Source organism: Poecile atricapillus, chromosome 14 (assembly GCF_030490865.1).
Source record: "Poecile atricapillus isolate bPoeAtr1 chromosome 14, bPoeAtr1.hap1, whole genome shotgun sequence".
Taxonomy (NCBI): domain Eukaryota; kingdom Metazoa; phylum Chordata; class Aves; order Passeriformes; family Paridae; genus Poecile; species Poecile atricapillus.
The window spans coordinates 1,260,235-1,277,958 of NC_081262.1; the positions used below are offsets into that span (position 1 = coordinate 1,260,235).

General features: G+C 42.6%; 1 protein-coding gene across 3 annotated transcripts in view; it reads right to left on the reverse strand.

Annotated features, from left to right (window-relative positions):
• Positions 1 to 16,492, reverse strand: part of TBC1D24 (TBC1 domain family member 24) — a 32,656-nt gene extending 16,164 nt beyond the window's left edge. Inside the window, exons 1-4 of one of the 3 annotated variants that reach the window (XM_058849902.1) lie at positions 16,430 to 16,492; positions 5,390 to 5,599; positions 2,481 to 3,511; positions 266 to 283 (exon numbers count right to left, since the gene is read on the reverse strand). In XM_058849902.1, the coding sequence (XP_058705885.1) occupies positions 266 to 283; positions 2,481 to 3,439 (977 nt within the window). In that variant the 5' untranslated portion in view covers positions 3,440 to 3,511; positions 5,390 to 5,599; positions 16,430 to 16,492. Of the gene's footprint in view, positions 1 to 265; positions 284 to 2,480; positions 3,512 to 5,361; positions 5,600 to 15,246; positions 15,282 to 16,429 lie in introns of those variants that run through there. The other 2 variants (XM_058849903.1, XM_058849904.1) reach the window with 2 other exon arrangements.
• Positions 16,493 to 17,724: the final 1,232 nt, after the last annotated feature.

Consider the following 17,724-nt stretch of genomic DNA (forward strand, 5'->3'; position numbering starts at 1 on the left):
CACTCTGGAAAACACAGGTGTATTGCTGCCTGAAGTGCTGTGCTGACTCCTTAGGCCCACTACCCCTTCTCTCACAGCTTTGTGGGTGCTATGAACTAACTTTGCAGGAGGGTATTCAGGAGATGTGGCATAGCAATCAGGTGCTCTGACTGCTGCCCTGCTTCTCCTGCCCCAACATTAGCAATATGTGATGGCCTTGGAAAAAACAACAAGCCAAAGACAGCAGGAATGAGCAAAGTGCAAAGACTCAAGTGTTTTAACCTACCTTTTGGGAGGTGCAAGACTGCAAACAGGAGTGGTGCAGTGGAGATGGAATGGACAGAAGGAGAACATACAAGGAGAAAGACAAAAAAGATAGAAAAGATCAGTGACTTCCTACATCCATGACAAATTGAGTGAAAGGAGCCTGGAGAGAAACAAAGCAAGGTTTGAGTCACCAAGTACTAAAAAACAATCAGACAGGTTAAAACATTTATATTTCTATCATTCCCTTTTTTTTGTCATGTGATGGGAAAATAAATCATCTGCTCCTTGCACAGGCAAAACACACCTGGAGAAGAGAACTCACAGACCCCTCCATGGAGCCCTGGAGAACAGCTCACTTCTGCATTTCCATCTGCCCACACTGGGACCCAAACTGAGCCAAGCCAAGCTCCCAGCAGCACCGTGCCTGGGGACACTGAGAAGTTTCAGTGGGTTTACAAAGGTAGCCAAGAGAGGATGAAAATTTTTTATTTCAGCAACTCTGCCTGGCATAGCTGTAACTACTGGCTTTATTTGGGTATATTACTGTATTTTGCCTGGAAAGGATCCCTGTTGTGAGTGAGAATTTCTCTGCAACATTTAACGCAGCAGGAGCCTTTGGAGTGTCTGTGGTTGGTTGATGTATGTTTTCTTTTTCTCTGGTTTATTTAAATTACTTTTAAATTTTATTTTTATTTAAAGCTCTAATTGTGTTTCAAGCAATATATTCAAGAATATTACAACTCTCCTGAACTTTCTAACAGGAAGACCCAATGGAGGAGTCAATATTTTGTTACAAGTCTCAAATACAATGGTCTGAACTGTCCCCAGTGTGACAATCCAGTGGCTAAAGGCCTTGAAATATTTGAGACTGACAGGAAGATGCTGAAGCTGATTGTAAACCAAGCTGTGAGTCTAAAAAATTAACCCTTGGAAGAGACCAGGGGGAGCTTTACATGTATGTAGACACATGAAGCTAACATTTATGTGATCTTTTAGGCTGAAATGTATTGATTGTGTATTGCCATGCCATGGAATCGTATCTGTTTGCAACTACTGTAAAAACTCAGCAATGCAGTTGGCTGGAAGATCCTACTACATCAGTGGAGATTTAGAGAAAATGAGACTGTGCATCTAGAATATCAGCGTCTAGATATTACACTCACTGACCCAGGAGACTTTTAGAAGTCACCTCTCTTCAGAGGGCAGGGCAGTTCATAAAACTGTCCAACACTTAAACTTCAGAGTTCAAAAATAGTTGTGAGAAGTTTTCTGCTGTCAGAGGCCTCTGGAAAAACAGAATGTGCACCACTTACCTGCACATACATTTCCACTTGGCAAGACACTAATTTTATTCAGGTTAATATATTGCTGCCTTTTCTATATCCATTGAGAGGCCTTTCAGCCAAGTTTTTTATTAGTATGACTTTTACTGTCACATCAGAGCAGGATTTCATTTACTGGTTTCAGAGTTGGTTCTTCCTCCCCTTATTTCTGAGAAGAGCTTGTAATTCTGCAACAGTTTCTTGGATCTGTCTAGTCACTTTTCTCTTCCATGGTTCTTTCAAAATTATTTTTTCTAGTAGTACATGAACCTGCCACAAAACAGGTCAACTCCTACCTGTGAGTACTATACTCTTGACTTCCAAGATGCTTGCAGTCAAATTGATTTACAAGTAACCTGCAAACAAGACTTATTTCTTCCTTGCTCTGTTAAAACAGCACCTCAGTCAAGCAAAATGTTCCTAGCTGTGACAGTGCCTTACACTAAAGAAATTGCTGAATTCACAGTACTGCGCAGCATCAAATTGACATTTTATACAAATAATATCATATTTAAGAATAAATTTTCACATTTCTCTCTGTATGTTTCTTCCAAGTAATTTATCAGTATTTTTTCCAACTTTGCTAAAATGTCTTTTAGTTCAAAAACTGCTTATGAACCATACTTTTGAGATATAACACCTGTAATTAATATATACTTGTATAAATTCAAAACTGAGCAAGCTACAAGAAACTTCTGTTCCTCTTGTATCATAACACTTCAGTTACACTTCCCATTACAATCCCAGCAATGCTTGATTTTGGAGTTGCTGAGTTTTTCTGCAGAGAAAATGCATCAGGCGACACCAGAATGCACCAGTGGAGCTTTCCCACCAGTCACCCAGGGCTGTCTGACTGCTCTCCACAGTGGGAAAACTTGGGAGATTGCTCAGGTTACCTGTGCTAAGCCCTACCTTTTCTGTTTGACCGTGATGCCCTTCTGCTGCAAAGCCTTCTCATTGGCCATCTGCAGGAGCTGGATCTCCTTCCGAGAGAAAAGGCGGATAGCAAAGGCTTTTTCCAGAAGCCTCTCTGGGGACACTGACTTGGCAATGTCCCTCACGAAGGCTCGAATGTCCTGCTGGATGCTCTCAGACTCCATGGGCTGCCCAGCTCTGACTTTGTGAAAGAATTTCAGAAGAGCCAGTGCAACACGATAGAGAACTTTGTACCCTTCCACCAGGAAGACGTCAAAGACCCGCGCAATGTATGCCATGGGCAGCTCTCCGAAGAGCCACCGCTGCCAGTCCGAGTACACCTCCAGCACATCCTCAGACACTGCCACCATCAGCTTGTGGGCTGCCTGGCAGTACTTGTTCACCAGGTCCCCAAAGGTCATGCAGGAGGACTCAAAGGCCAGAAAGGTCTGGTCAATGAGCCGCTTGGACGGGTCGTTGCAAGCCAGGATGCGACAGACCTGCTCAAAGCACTCAGCCTCGTCCTTGCTGTAGTGCAGGAGCAGCGCAATCACCGAAGGCAATGCTGGGCAGAACGAGATGTCCGGGAACTGATTGGCGATGCACAGAATGATCTTCCTGATGGCCCCGACGCCCTCTGCGTTCAGGCAGTACGTGGGGATCAGGCTGTTGTCCACGAACTCCGGCAGTGGAAGGGAGCTGCTGTTGCGTTTTCCAACGATCTTCACCACAATGTCCCGGTACACGTTTGCATCTGGGGTCACTGTACGGCATGGAATATTGCTGATGAGTTTGTGGTACACTTTGGCTCTCAGACAGTGGTTTTTGGCCCAATAGCCCTGCCGGGCCAGCTGCTTGAGCTCATGGAAGTCTGTGCAGGTGAGCTCTTTTGTATCCTGGCTCTGGGCACTCACATCCATTTTGTCCCAGTCCACAAAGCGGCTGTATTCATCCATGGCTCCAGGAGAAGCAAATCACATAAATCATGAGAACAGAGACCTTAGTCATTGATGGACTCTTGGATTTTTCTGCAGAAGGAAAGTAAAATTCCAGTCATTTGAGTAACAGATAATCTCTTATTTTCTTTCTGAACACACATATGTAGATGTTCCCGCAATAGCAAAACTGTTTTATAAAGCAAAGAAAGTTAAAGATGCCTTGTTATTTTTAAGCCAAACTTTTCTTCCATTCTGTCAGTAATTGATCAAACTGTAGTAATTGATCAAAGGCCAGCCAATGAGGACATCTCCCAAGGAAATTAATTTCCCTAACTTGAAGTCCAAGCTGAGGTGTGGACCTTTACATTAACACCCCACTTAAGAGAACAGAAGACTCCCAATGCAAAAAAATATATTGCAAAGTATGTTCAATTTGCAATCTCTATTTCCAATTCTCTGGGGAAGTATAAGTGAAACTTATACTAGAAGTATGTAGTCTCACAAGTAATGTGAGACTGAGACAGTTCTGAGACTGTGTGGCCAGTGAGAAGAGATACTGTGCTCCTACTAACCACAGTCATGTCCTCTGAGTCATTTCTTTGTGCTGGTACTAGCACCTGCGTGACCACATAGTCACTGAGATTAGCTTGTTAATCTGGTACAATTTTTTCTTTCCACTGGGTAAGGTTTTTTCATGGAAAAAGTAGTCAGACATTGGAACAAGCTGCCCAGGGAGGTAGTGGAGTCACTGTCCCTGAACAGCATTCCAGAAATATCCCTGGAAGTGTTCAAGAACTATCTGGATGTGACATTTAGTGCTCTGGTCTAGTTGACAAGGTGGTGATTGGTCCAAGGTTGGACTCAATCTTGGAGGTCTTTTCCATCCTCAATGACTCTGTGCAGCTGTACAGTCAGCCAGATCATTGATTGTGCCAGAAGAGAGACTTGTGCAGGACAAGAACCCTGCATCCTGACTGCAGCACAGGGTCAAGTCAGCTTCAAACACCTTCATTAAAACAATTACATTTTCTAAGTGCTGCTCTGGATGCTGGCCCTGTCACACAGGCACACAACAGCTCTCCCATTGGACATGCCACAGATACCTTTGTGACGGCACTAGAACTGAAACATCAGGTTCTGGCCTCCAGTGCCTCATGCCAGGTTTACCTGACCTACCAGGAGGCTCCAGGTTCAGGACACACCTGTATCCCAGCAGAGTGTGGCTGTGACCACTAAAGGCCATATCTAAAGTGGCTTTAATCAATCAATGAAAAGCCAGAAGGAGATGCACAATAACCTCCACTATAGCAGCAGCTCTGGTGAGTGCTGGAACCCATGTGTCATCAGTGTCCAGCTGGAGCTGCAAACACGGCTGTGAATGCTGCAAACTGCAAAAGCAGACAGTCCCAATAAAATCCATCAGGCCCATAAAACTGTTTTGTCCAATTAAGACATTATATAGCAAGGGTAAATCAATGAAAATATTCACTGAAAGGCTTCTAAAAAACCCTCAGTCATTCCTGTACTGACAGACTGAAAAATGCATGGAACTTGACATTTATTGGCATGGTCTTCCATAAATCAGGTGCTTTAAAATTATTTGAAACTTTTAAGGTAGATATATCATCAAGATGAGATCTCATCCTCCTAGATGCAACATAAGAAAATAAATCTAACCTTTTGCCTGAAGCAGCCGTAACAGCCAATCCAGACAGTTTTAGATTCTGAGTAAATGCTAACCTGGGTATTTTGGAATCACATGCTGAAAGTCCCAAATTGAACCCTTCTTTTAAAAGTTGGGCAGCAGTATGTAGGAGCCTTCCAGAGACAGGTTTTGGATGGCTCTTCTCTACCATATTTAATTCAGGGCTTTTTTCTAAAAAGAAGACTGGTTTTGGATCATCCTTCTTACAGTGTAAGAGTGATACAGAAATGCTCACCATTTCTTTTTGTTGCATTCTTCCATACCTGAAACTAATTTTCAGACTGTAATTAAAGGAGGCAACACATTGTCTTGACTCCAGTTCTGAAAGGGAGATCTCTGAGATGGGCTCAGCTGTGGTCTCTCAATGTAAGCTCAGCATGTGCTTCCTGGACATCCAGTAACAGAGGAACACCAGTCCATTGCAGGTCCAACATCAGCTCCAGGGAAGTGAACATTTTTCTGTAATTCTCCACCTGGGAATCACAGAAACACTAATTTTTAATTCAAATCCTAGAATAAGGATTTATTATTATTTTTAAAAATATATTTATTATAAATAGATATTTATTATATATAGATATTTATAATATTCTTCTTTTGTAGAAAAGAAATTTAATCCTACTTTGCAGTGGTAAAAGCATGGGGAGATGAACTATTCTGCTCCTGGACACTTCAGCACAGAAACTATCACTGCCTGTGCTTGCTGGAGTCTCCAGCATGCTTCCACTCTCTGCCATCATCCCTTGGGAGCTGTGTAGATTTATATTAAGGAGGGTTAAGTAAAATGTTCATCATATAAGACAACTTCAAAGATTCATCTTGGCTGTCTTTTTTTTCCTGTAAACTTTTTTCTCCTGTCTTATTTTCTAAGATACACAGGCATATGTAGAGGGTGCATCAAACAGACATTTTTCACTCTAGCTGCCCATTCCAGAAACTAATGAATTTGATGGATATGTGCACTTGAAACTCACTGAAATCCATGGCTAGAGGATGGGAGTCAGACTGCCAGAAGTTTTAATTTGAGCTCAGAGTTTTATACATATTTTGGCTGGAATAAATCTGTGGAGTCTGCAAGTAGGTCTGGCTGCTTATGCTTTTCACAGGTCTAGATGCTGCAATAAAAAGTAACAGCAAAGCAATTGGGCTCATCAGGGCTGCCAGAGCATGACCAGCTCTTAACTGTGCTTGTAAAATCAACAGAACCTGTGTGCTTCAGTGTAATGGTGCACAGCTCCTGATATCTTGCCAGTAGCTACTGTAAGCCAGCAGGCCTCAAACAGGGAGGATTTACTTGCCAAATGAGAAGAGCCCAAGAAATCTCAGGAAAATTCCAGCCAACCTTCAACTTCTCCTTAACTCTTTCTGAATTGTCCTCCCCCTCTCCTGTGAGGCAATTCTCTCTCTTCTGGTAATGGTGTAAAGAGCAATGTTTAACTTTGGGCTGCTGGGAAGAGGAGACAGATGATGTTTCACCCTCAGCAGTCAAAAGCCAGGGAGTCAAGGCTGTCTCCTGCCCATCCCTCCCACCACAAGGAAGCAGGCAGGCAGTACAGAGCTGTATTTGGAGGGAGGCTGGAGTTTCAGTTAGGGAGCAAAAGGATGCTGTTAGGATGCAGTTAGGAGCTAGAGGATGGCTGTGTGAGAGTGCAGTTGTGTCACAAAGTCCCATATCCACTTAAACTACCCTGCTTACCCCTCCAGATAAAGGAGGGGTAAGAGTGGCAGAAGAGAAAAATCATTTCAGTATGAAATGTCTACATATAGATACGGCCATAGGCAGGCAGAGAGACTCATTTACAGACCCTTAGTGCAGCAAACCTCTTTCCCTCCTGCTTTAGAGAAGTCCACATCATGTTATGGTAAATATGCTCTAACTGGAGATGGGGACAACAGGATGAATGAGCACCTGAACAGCACAGAACTGAAATGCATAGAATGATAAGGGCATTGGAAAAACCAGGAAAAAAAACAAAAACAAAACATTATTCATAATAACCATAGAATCACAGAACATTTTGGGTTGGAAGGGACTTCAAAGCCCATCTCATTCCCTTCCCTGCCATGGCCAGGGACACCTTCCACTATCCCAGCTTGCTCCAAGCCCTGTGCAACCTGGCCTTTGGGCACTTCCAGGAATGGGCCAGCCACAGCTTCTCTGAGCACCCACAAAGCTTTAAAGTTGTGTACTAAGGGTAAGCAGTCGTTATCCTTTCTAATCAGACTGACTTTTAAAAAAAGTAGGAATTAACACAGAAGAACAGAACCAGGAGAAAGAACTTCCTTTTCAGTACCTGTCCCACAATTGTAGATTGTTAGATTTATTAGTTTTCAACAAAGCTCTTCAGATAAGTGCAATATAAAAAAAAAAAAAAGCAAGTACACAAATGAGAAGTAGAAATAGAAAAATGCATACTGAGGATCTGCCAACAATGATTGCAGCACAGGCAAAAGCTATTTCAAGGTTAAACTCTGAAGCAGGCAAGCAATCATTACAATTCAAATCCGAGCAAAGACTATAGTAACCCGCATGATTTTAACTGAGTGACTGAATTTCCAGGAAATATTTATCTTGCTATTCTAGCCACATTTTCTATTTCATCCCCTTAGCTCTTCCCATTGTCTTTTGGACTGCTTTCAGAAGACTGCTGAAAGCTGTCTGAATCTGTATAAAATACACAGCAGTGAAGCCAAGCATAACAGGCAAACTCCCATACTGCCTATGAAGAAAAATTCTAAAAATTCTATGAATGCATCTAAAAACACATCAGCAAAAATAGATTTGAATTATTACTTACTTTCAGTATGGGGAATATAAGGTTACAATTTTACTAAAGATAATATGGCTGAGGGCAACTTCAATAATTTTATTATTGAATAATTATTTTTTTTTATTAAAGGGGTTTGTTTGTTTTTTCTTTCCAAAATGCAGGAACTAGCAAACTGAATATCTGAACTACAACTAACTCAGAGGGCCATTATTTCTTTCAAATTGAGAGTACACAAAATATTTTACAGTAGTGAAATATTCAGAGTCTAAACTTCTTAAAAATAAATTCCAACTTTGGTTAAAGCCTGAGATTACATAATTTGATATTGCTTTTAATAAACATAAGAGAGTGCCCTAAAAAACCCAAGCTATAATTAATCAGGAGATCCTGGTTCCCCATTCCATTTAGGTATTCTTGCAACTTTGTGTTTTGAAAGTCTGCCTACAGTTTAAAAGATTATTAAGACACTTCATTTATATCTAGTGTAGCTACTCTATAAGAGGAACTACCAAAGTTTGAAAATTACATTTTCATCTCATGCACGGGCAGCTACACCACCTTGGATTCAGCTCTTTGCTATGTACAGATTGTCAGTTAGACATTGACAATCAACATTTTGGCAGGCATTTTTATAAGGTTCTAACAGAAAACAAATATTCTGTTTTGCTGCCCTGCAAATCAAGAGTAATGTAATCCTCCAGACCTGCAGCATATTGTTTGTGCTTATATTTCTGCCCAGTGTTGTAGGCATGGAAAAGATTCAAATTTACACTTATTCATAACCTTGTTAGACTAATCAGTGCAGAGGGCACATGAAGAGATAATGAGAACTGCTTCCTCAAGACTGCTTGCTAGTAGTCTTTTTCCCAGTAAGAGGAAATTAACCCCAAAAGTCTGAGGAGATGAATTCCATCCTTGAGGAACACTCAAACACCTCTGAGATGTTTGCTTCCTAAAGGGAAGCCTGACAGAAGCACAAAGAAACACAGCAAGGCACCAGTAATTGCAAAACAAAAGACAACTGGCTGGCAGCTTTCCTCTCCTTTCCTTTCCTCTCCTCTCCTCTGTATTTCAGTGCATCCTGCAGCTTTCCCAAGCCTGGACTTACAGCAGCACACCTTGACATCTCTGCTACATGGATCTGGGAACAAGACTGGACACCACTGCTCCCCCTGCACCCAAATACTTCCTGATCAGAAGCACAGTTTGTCACAGCTTCGGTGACATCCTTTGTCACCCCTCCCTGGGGCAGATGTTTTTCAGAACTTGAATTAAACACTCCATTTAGCATTGGAAAGCGACCAGCTCATCTTATGCAGAGAGTGTTTGGGAGTATGTGGCTGCACATACTGTGCAGTGATGGTCCCTTCCAGCAGACTACACACAGCTCGATAGATTGCTTTAACGTGGTTAAATGTAGTTCGATCTCTGCAATGTGCCCTGGGCACTCTCTATGCACAGGCTGGGTGCCACGATAAAATCCTGACAATGTTCTATTACAAGTTTAGCAATAGTGTGATAGCAGATTATTAGATGCTTCCTGCTGGGTTTTTTATATGCTTTTAGGACAAAGTCTAAAAACCTCTCAATTTCCCAAGTAATGGATAAAGACCTGCTAACAGAGCACTCTACAGGGAAAATACTTTTAGGCATTTAGATGATTTCCCTTGGGATATCACCACTGCATATGAACCACAGTAACCTAGTTTGTCCTAGAATCCCATGTTTTCTTTCTTAGGAACACACTATCACCTTAAACAGTCTTTAAACTATCTGTAATTAATTTGTTGTGCACTTTATTACAGTCTAAAGTTCAAACACACATTCACACACAGCAGTTCCTCAGTGCAGGGCAGGTAAGTTATAGTAGCTTATATTTAGGAGAATGTGTATGCCATAGAATCATGGAACCATTTTGGTTAGAAGAGACTTTAAAGATCACCTCATGCCAGCCCCCCTACCATAAGCAAGGACACCTTTCACTATCCCAGGTTGCTCCAAGTCCCATCCAACCTGGCCTGGGACACTTCCAGGCATGGGGCAGCCACAGCCTCTCTGGGCACCCTGTGCCAGGGCCTCACCACCCTCTGAGTAAAGAATTTCTTCCTAGTATCTAATTTAAATACATGTCATAGCTGTAAGTACTTCAATATAAAGAATCTCCTCCTTCCTATTTCTGGGTTGGGATGACAAGGACTTCTGATGTCCAGTCTCTAAGGGCACTGTGAGCAGTAAGATACCAAAAAGGCACAAGGTAAACACATAGAACCAAACAAGATAAAAATCTGGGGAAAAACACAAAACATTTTTGTTGAAAAAAAATGTAAGAGGGAAAGAAAGGAAAATGGTTAATGGCTCGACAAAGGTTCAAAAAGGCTAAAGAGCAGAGCATTGTAAGAGGATACTGGAGGTAAATGTTATCAAAGCCATAGGTCAGTAGCATTCCCTCCTGCCTACATCATAAAAACACTCAAGGAACAAACAAAAACTCAAGGAATAAAAAGAATAAAGAGAGGGTAATTCCTACCTTTTTTCCCTGCAGACCAAAAGAAAACTGCACTTAACCTGCAAAACTATCTTACATGATGCATTAAAAATGATCCTTTAAAAAAATATATCTGTCAAAGTAGTGCAAAATATCAATATAATTTTCTGACTACATTGTCTGAGTTTTCCTTCTGGTCCTTCCAAACCATAAGGCTGAAAAAAATCCTTCATGTTGTGCTAATTATTCATCTTCCCTTTGCTGCAAAATTGGAAATAACTACAAACATGTCTCCCTTCCACATCAAACTCTGACTTTGAACATACAATCTTTGGTCTTATTATTTTAACTTTCCCATAACACCTCAGTTTGTATCTTTCTCTGTTTGAAAGTACAGTCAACTTTGTAGAACCAAAGACAGTGTTGACTGTGAGTGAAAAACTCGACATGGTATCAAATTCATACACAATAATCCAATCCCTTTTCCCTTTCTGTTGCACTGGATCCTGTCTGACATCTATCACCTTGAGACCCTTTTCCACTACATTCGCTGGCAGAAGAACATATTTAAATATCTGTTGATAATATGTTCTCCTCTTAGTGTCTGCATTTGTTTCTGTCAAACACTGATTTATTAATTTTCCTCTTATCTAAGCCAGAAGGTGCAGGAACATGTACTTTACAGGTACATTCAGCTATGTGTTATTTCTTTTACATTTAGAGTTTCTTCAGGTCCAGAACAGCAGCTGACAGCATGAATGGAGACACGGGTAGATTTTTACAAGCAGAAGAGACAATCTGAGATATCAGGGAAGGGCATCCCTAGGAGAGTGTTTGCCAAGAAGCCTTTCCCAGTCCATGGTAATATATTGTATATATACAATATAACAAATATATCTCTCATTTTTAAAAACTAATGCTCAGAATAATTTTCCCCACAATATTCATATTTTTCAAAAATACACCCACACAGATGACTGCTGGACATTCTCTCTTGCAAAAGGTTCAAAATATGAATGATGTCATTTAAAGTCTGGTAAGGAAACCAGACAATGTCTCAATTCCCCACATCATCTTTAAAACAAAATAAAAAGACAATTTAATCAAAACAATTCAAGTGTCAGTGTGGATACTTATGCCAGTTTAGTTCTTCTGTAAAATTAACTGATAAGACATGTTTATAGTGATTTAAGACTCCCTCAGTGCAATACATGAAGATACAAAGCCTTAATGGGCAGTGCTGGAGAGCTTAGGGGGTAAACTGGGAAATGGGTGGACACAGCAGTAACCCTGGTGTAATGGAGCACACAAATTCTTAATCTTTGCTGAGCCTATGGAAATCACTGCACACACTCTTTGTCTGTAGTAAGCAAACGGAGATGTACACTTCATTCCTGCCAGCAGCTACCCCAACAACTTGTTTATTCCAGGGGAGATCAGTGCTCCCATAATTTCAGCCAGCAGCTAAAAACAGGGTAGGGAAATCTTACTATCTCAGACTATTTCATTATTGTCTACACTAAGTATAAGGGCACAACAGTTTTCTCTTGGAAAGCAAAAGTCAATTTACAATAAGATGAGCATATAAACATTAAAGTTGTCATTTTACTCAGAATTTTATTTTCTTCCAGCTCTGCAAAACTCTACAGATTTTGTTCCTTTCTTCTGACATTGCTCAGGAGAAAACTTCAATAATCTGGTATGCCCTTTAATGGATTATACTTTCCCGAAATGAAGTGTAGGTTACCCTACACAGGGGAGATATTCAGACACCAACTACACTTTACAAGCAAAGGAGAACCTAAGCTCAGCTAACAGCTCCATTTCGGAGTACTGGATCAACACACTGATTTATTTTGGTACTTATTTCTGTCATCTTTCTAAACTTATGCTCTATTAAAAGAGTAGCAACAAACACTCCTGTGCAGCAGCAAAGGTAAAGAAACAGCACCTTGTAGTAAAAAACTGGTGAGTGTGGAATCCCAAACTAGTCCTGCATTATTTTGATTGTGATTTCAAAAATCAAAGGGCACTAATAACAACAGATTGGTTGCCAAGTTTATAATCTTACTATTAGTGTATATTGCTAATCTTACTGGGGAGAGAATTTTTGGAGACTGGCCCTGTCATAGCGTTCAGGATTGAGGGCACAAGATTTACTATTGAGGGTGCTCTGTACCCATGTGCTTGTTCTGAGCAAACTTGAAGGGATTTAGCACACCTGACACTCCTCTCCCCAATGGCACTGCACTGGCCAATGGATTCCAAGTCTCTCACCTGGAGGATATAGGCATTTTGAAATGTAAACCAGGAGCAGGAATCCTGTTTCCACACAGGCCCATATTAGAAAATAAACATTTTCTTTATAGAATGAAGATACTACAAAACAAAAATATTAAAAAAAAAGAACCCCAGAACTCCTGTACCACTCAGACTGAAGTGCTTTTATTAACACCTTAGAATTTGTCATTGTATAGACCTTCTTATAACTTACTCCCTTCTGTTGGGCCCGTTTGTGAGGGGAAAATAAATCTTTAACAATTAGACTGTTTTTTAAACTGTGCACTGGGCAACACCAATATGCATCAGACACACCACTGACCTCCACACCTTTAAAAAAACAAAAAGCTGCATGCACAGCTTCCAACCTTCATACCTGAAACTGTGCTATTGTAAACAAGGTGACAAATATCCTCACCAAAGAGAAGAACAACTAATTTCTTAGAACAGCTGATTTGCTGAGAGTTGGTATTTGGTCTTTGTCCCATTAGGTAGAAAAATTCAAACTAATATGAACATTATTTTTCTTTTCAAAAGGTTGATAGTGTAGCAGATTTGGCAATAACACACTACAAGTTTTCTGAAACATAGTCACTATACTTGCGTACAAGTTATTTCTCCTTCAAGTTGTTTTCCCCATAAAAACATAACAAAATGATGAAGTGCTGGATTTTGGCAGCTATACCAAAGTTACACTTATTTGACAACATAATCAGGAGAGGGAGAAAGGTTTTACACTGACAGAGAGCAAGTTTAGACTAGACATTGGAAAGAAAGTATTTTCTATGAGGGTGGTGAGGCCCTGACACAGGTTACCCAGAGAAACTGTGTCTGCCCCTTCCTGGATCCCTGGAAGAGTCCAAGGCCAGGCTGTACGGGGCTTGGAGCAAGCTGAGATAGTGAAAGCTGTCCCTGCCCATGGCAGGGGGTAGAATGAGGTGAGCCTTAAGGGCCTTTCCAACCCAAACCACTCCATGGTTCTGTGCTGATGTAGCTGCCTACACCCCAAGTATCATTCAGCACGCTCCTTAACACAGACATTGGCAGCCTCCTAGATTTCTCCTGAGTCTCTTTCCCAAGACAGCGGGAATCAACAGCTCACGGTCTTTTGTAACATGTCTGAAAGTTCAGACAATTTTTCTCTAACTGCAGAAGTCTAAGCAGGACGAGAACAAATGAGTTATGTTAAAACCTAAGAGTGTGAACACCACAGATATGAGAACTTCCATATATTAATGTCAGAGATTTTAAAACATTTGAGTCTAGAACTGGACCTCACCAGCATATATTCCCACCAACACATGTGGACTCCAAGCCAGTCAATCATTTATTATAGTGCAACAAGATCTATTTTTGTATCAGGTGACTGTCTGTTCAAGTACCAAAGCAGGAAATAGCTCAAAGACACCAATTCTGTAACAAAACCCACTGCACCTGACAACACATCCCATGCAATTGTGTCAGACTATTGCAAATAAACCTGAAAATAAAGGCATCCCCAAACGAATTTGAGAGAAATTGTAATTCTTTAGTCCCAATTCAAGGCTGCACAGACAGAGAATATAAGGAGCTATTTTTCTTTACAACCATTAACACGGTTTATCAATTTTGAGTGGTAACACACTTATCTGTGCCTGAGCATGCGGCCACACAGCCCAACAGCAGCAGTTCCAGCTGTCTCCCCAAACTAACAGGGAGGCAGGGAGAATTCTCCAGAGCCAGAAGAACAGCAAGGACCTAACTTATGGCATGTTACCAATAACATGCTTGTCACTGACTGTACGTGGCTTCAGCACTAAAGCAAAGGCACTTATGACCTAAACAAATGCCAGACAATGCATACAATACAACAATAATGCCTAAACAATCCATTATCAGATTGCAATAACCTTGGTATTGGAGATGGTGAGACACCCGTGCAGTGTGAACTGGTTTGCTTTGCTTACCCTAAATAGACAGACAGTTATTTTAGTACAGGGATAGCTTCTTTTCTAATTTTTCTTTACAGTCCAAATAACAGGGGAATCAGAGGATGGAGGTCCTTAAAGATTTCAGATTAATAGAACAAATAAGCAAATACAACCAAGGAGAAAAAACAAAGGTCACAATAAAAGGAGTGAAAGGAAGTGGGAAGAGCAGAGGTACTTAAATAAGTGACAGTCTACAAACAGCCTGCTAGAAACATTTACTTGGCAGCACTTAATAACTAACAGCAAAAAACTCAAAAAACCCCAAACAAATAAATCAACCCTCCAGAAACAAAGAACAAAACAAAAACCCAACAAACCTGCCCCCCCAAAAAAAACCCCAAACAAAACAACAATAAAACCCCCAAACAAACAAAAACAAAATAAACAAACAAAACCCAAAAAACCCCACCAAAAACCAGGGAGAAAGCTGTTTTCCTTTGAGTTAAAATTTCTGGCAGCAGGAACACCTGCAAACTTTCAAATATTAATGACAGAAAAGACATTCAGTACAAGGATTCCCAACAGCTAATTATTGTGCAATACTATCCACAGCTGTTTTGAAAATTACAAAGGATATAAGTATCACGTATTGCTTGGAAGGAACAAAGAGTTACCATAAAATGTTGCTGGAATCCTTGGACTCGAGTTATCATTCCTGTTTCTGAGTAACTATCTTGGAGAAGTCTTTTGCAATAGTCTAACAGATAGTGATTACAGAAAGAAGGAAATTCCAACAGGGAATTCCCTATTCTGGTAATACAGTGCCCTAGATATGCTCCATGTTATTTCTGTGCTCTGGGTACTCCTTGATGCTCTGAAAATCCATCTGGGATTTCCTCTAAGCCAGAAAAGCTTTCAGATGCTCCAGCTTCTTGAAGGAATTGGACATAAAAACACAAGGATTCAGATGATACAGTTCAAAGGAGAAGGTCCCACTTTTCTCCCATCACAATTACATAGCACCTGAGAGGTGTCATCCCTGCTGCTGCCCTGGGACCAGAATCAGCTGAGCACGCTGCATCCACCCGGCTATTGCTCGCTTCTTCACAGGCCTGGAGAGGCTGGGGAGCATTTTGGCAGGTTCTAGCCAGCACTCTAAATTTGCTGTTTGGTGGTTAACAGTGTGCCAGCCCCAACATTCCAGCAACAACTTTCACTGAAGGATGAGCTGGAAAGACTAACATGAAAACAAACAATAAAATTCTACTTTCATTATAGAAATCTTAAAAACATTGAAGGCAGAGGCTGCAGAGCATTAGTGCTGGGTTTAGAGAGCTCTCCCTGTGAGGATCCACTGCCCCGCTGCGGGGGTGGACTGGCAGAATAGATGTAAACTGCGTGTTGGGTTGGGCGTCACCAGCGGTCAGAGAATCCTGAGGCACTGACTGACAGCTGAGGCTCGCATATGCCATTTAAACACCTTGCAGCCTCTCCACAAACCGAACCAGCTCCCAGCCCAGAGCCCCCATGGCCGGCTCGCCGCAGGGACTAGCGCCCGCTCTCCGGTCACCGACACCCCCGAAGGTTCAGCCCTGGGTTCTGGAGCCCACGGCCAGACACAGCGGCTGGGGCCGTGCCCGAGCCTCCCCCGCAGCTGCTGCCCGGTCTCACACGAGCACGGCCAGCAACCCGCGGCCCGGCCACGGTGGCCCGATGAAGGCCGGTGTCGGAGCTGGCCCCCTCCGGGTCCCTCCCGGCCGCTCGCCCGACGGTGCCGCCGCGATGCCACCGCCCGACACCGAATTCCATCCCCCTCGGCCGGCTCCCAGAGCCGCGCTCGCCCTCACCGCCCCTCACCGCGCTCCGAGGCTCCGGGCGGCGTCCGGCGGGACCGGGGGCGCGAGCGGGCCCGCGCCTGCGCAGAGGGCGCGGCAGCGGTGGGACGGGCGCGCGCACGCGGTCCCGCTGGGCCGGGCGGGCACGCGCGGAGCGTCCCCGGCCCTGGGACCGAGCGGGGCTGTGGCGGGGGCCGCGGATTGTGAGGGGCGGCAGGGGCTGTAAGGGGCCATGGAGGGGTTGTGAGGGGCCGTGAGAGCTGATGGAGGGGTGGTGAAGGTGGCTATGAGGACTGATGGGAGCTTTGGAGGAACAGGAGGCTGTGAGGGGTGACAATGAAGGTCTGTGAGGGAGGTGCAGGTCCAAGTTGAGGGAGTGTGAGAGGTGATGAAGGCTGAGAGGGGTGATAGGGACTGTGAGGGTGACAGTGAGGGCCAGTGTGGGGCAGACAGGGTGGCTGGGGCAGTGTTATGATTAGAAGATAGAAATTTGGTGGAAAAGAAACCCCTCGTGAGCCAGCTGGTCATATGAGATCAGAGAGGGTGAGGGTAGCTGGGTTTAATCTCTAATTAGAACCAGTTTGGCATTATAAGTGGTTGTGTTCAATAGGAACTTCCATGAGCACAGGTTCTCAAACAGGAAGGGCATGTTCAACACTGAGTCTGGTAATGTTAAACAGAGCTTTCACCATCACAGATTCATGAATAGTGTGGCTTATTGAAGCAGCAAAAATGCAAGGGGGAATGGAAAGGGAGGGTAACTGTAAGGTAATCTGTTTTGGTTAGATTTTTAGAATAAATTCTTTACTCAGAGGATGGGGAGGCCCTGGCACAGATTTCCCAGAGAGGCTGTGGCTGCCCCATGCCTGGAAGTGTCCAAGACCAGGTTGGATGGGGCTTGGAGTAACCTGGGATAGTGGAAGGTGTCCCTGGCCATGGCAGGGGATGGAACTGAATGAGCTCTAAAATCCCTTCTAACCCAGAACTATTCTGAGATTCCAGGATTCTACGAAATACAGATTTGGAATTGCCCTAGATGGATGTACTAGCTATGATAGTGTTCTAACAGTATTGATAATATAGTGTTAGCCCAGGTAATAATCATCATCATCTTATGAAGCTTACAATGAATGCATGGGAAGAAGGAGAGGAGAGTAGTAGCCCATCAGCTGTGTGAGGTCCTTTTGGGTATTCCTCCTAACTAGGTGAAATTTGTACCCTCCTTATATATAGCCTGATCTTATTGCCCTGGTCCTTCTTTACATAGACCATGATCTAAGCAGAGATCAGCATAATACAGTAATATATATGGGACTA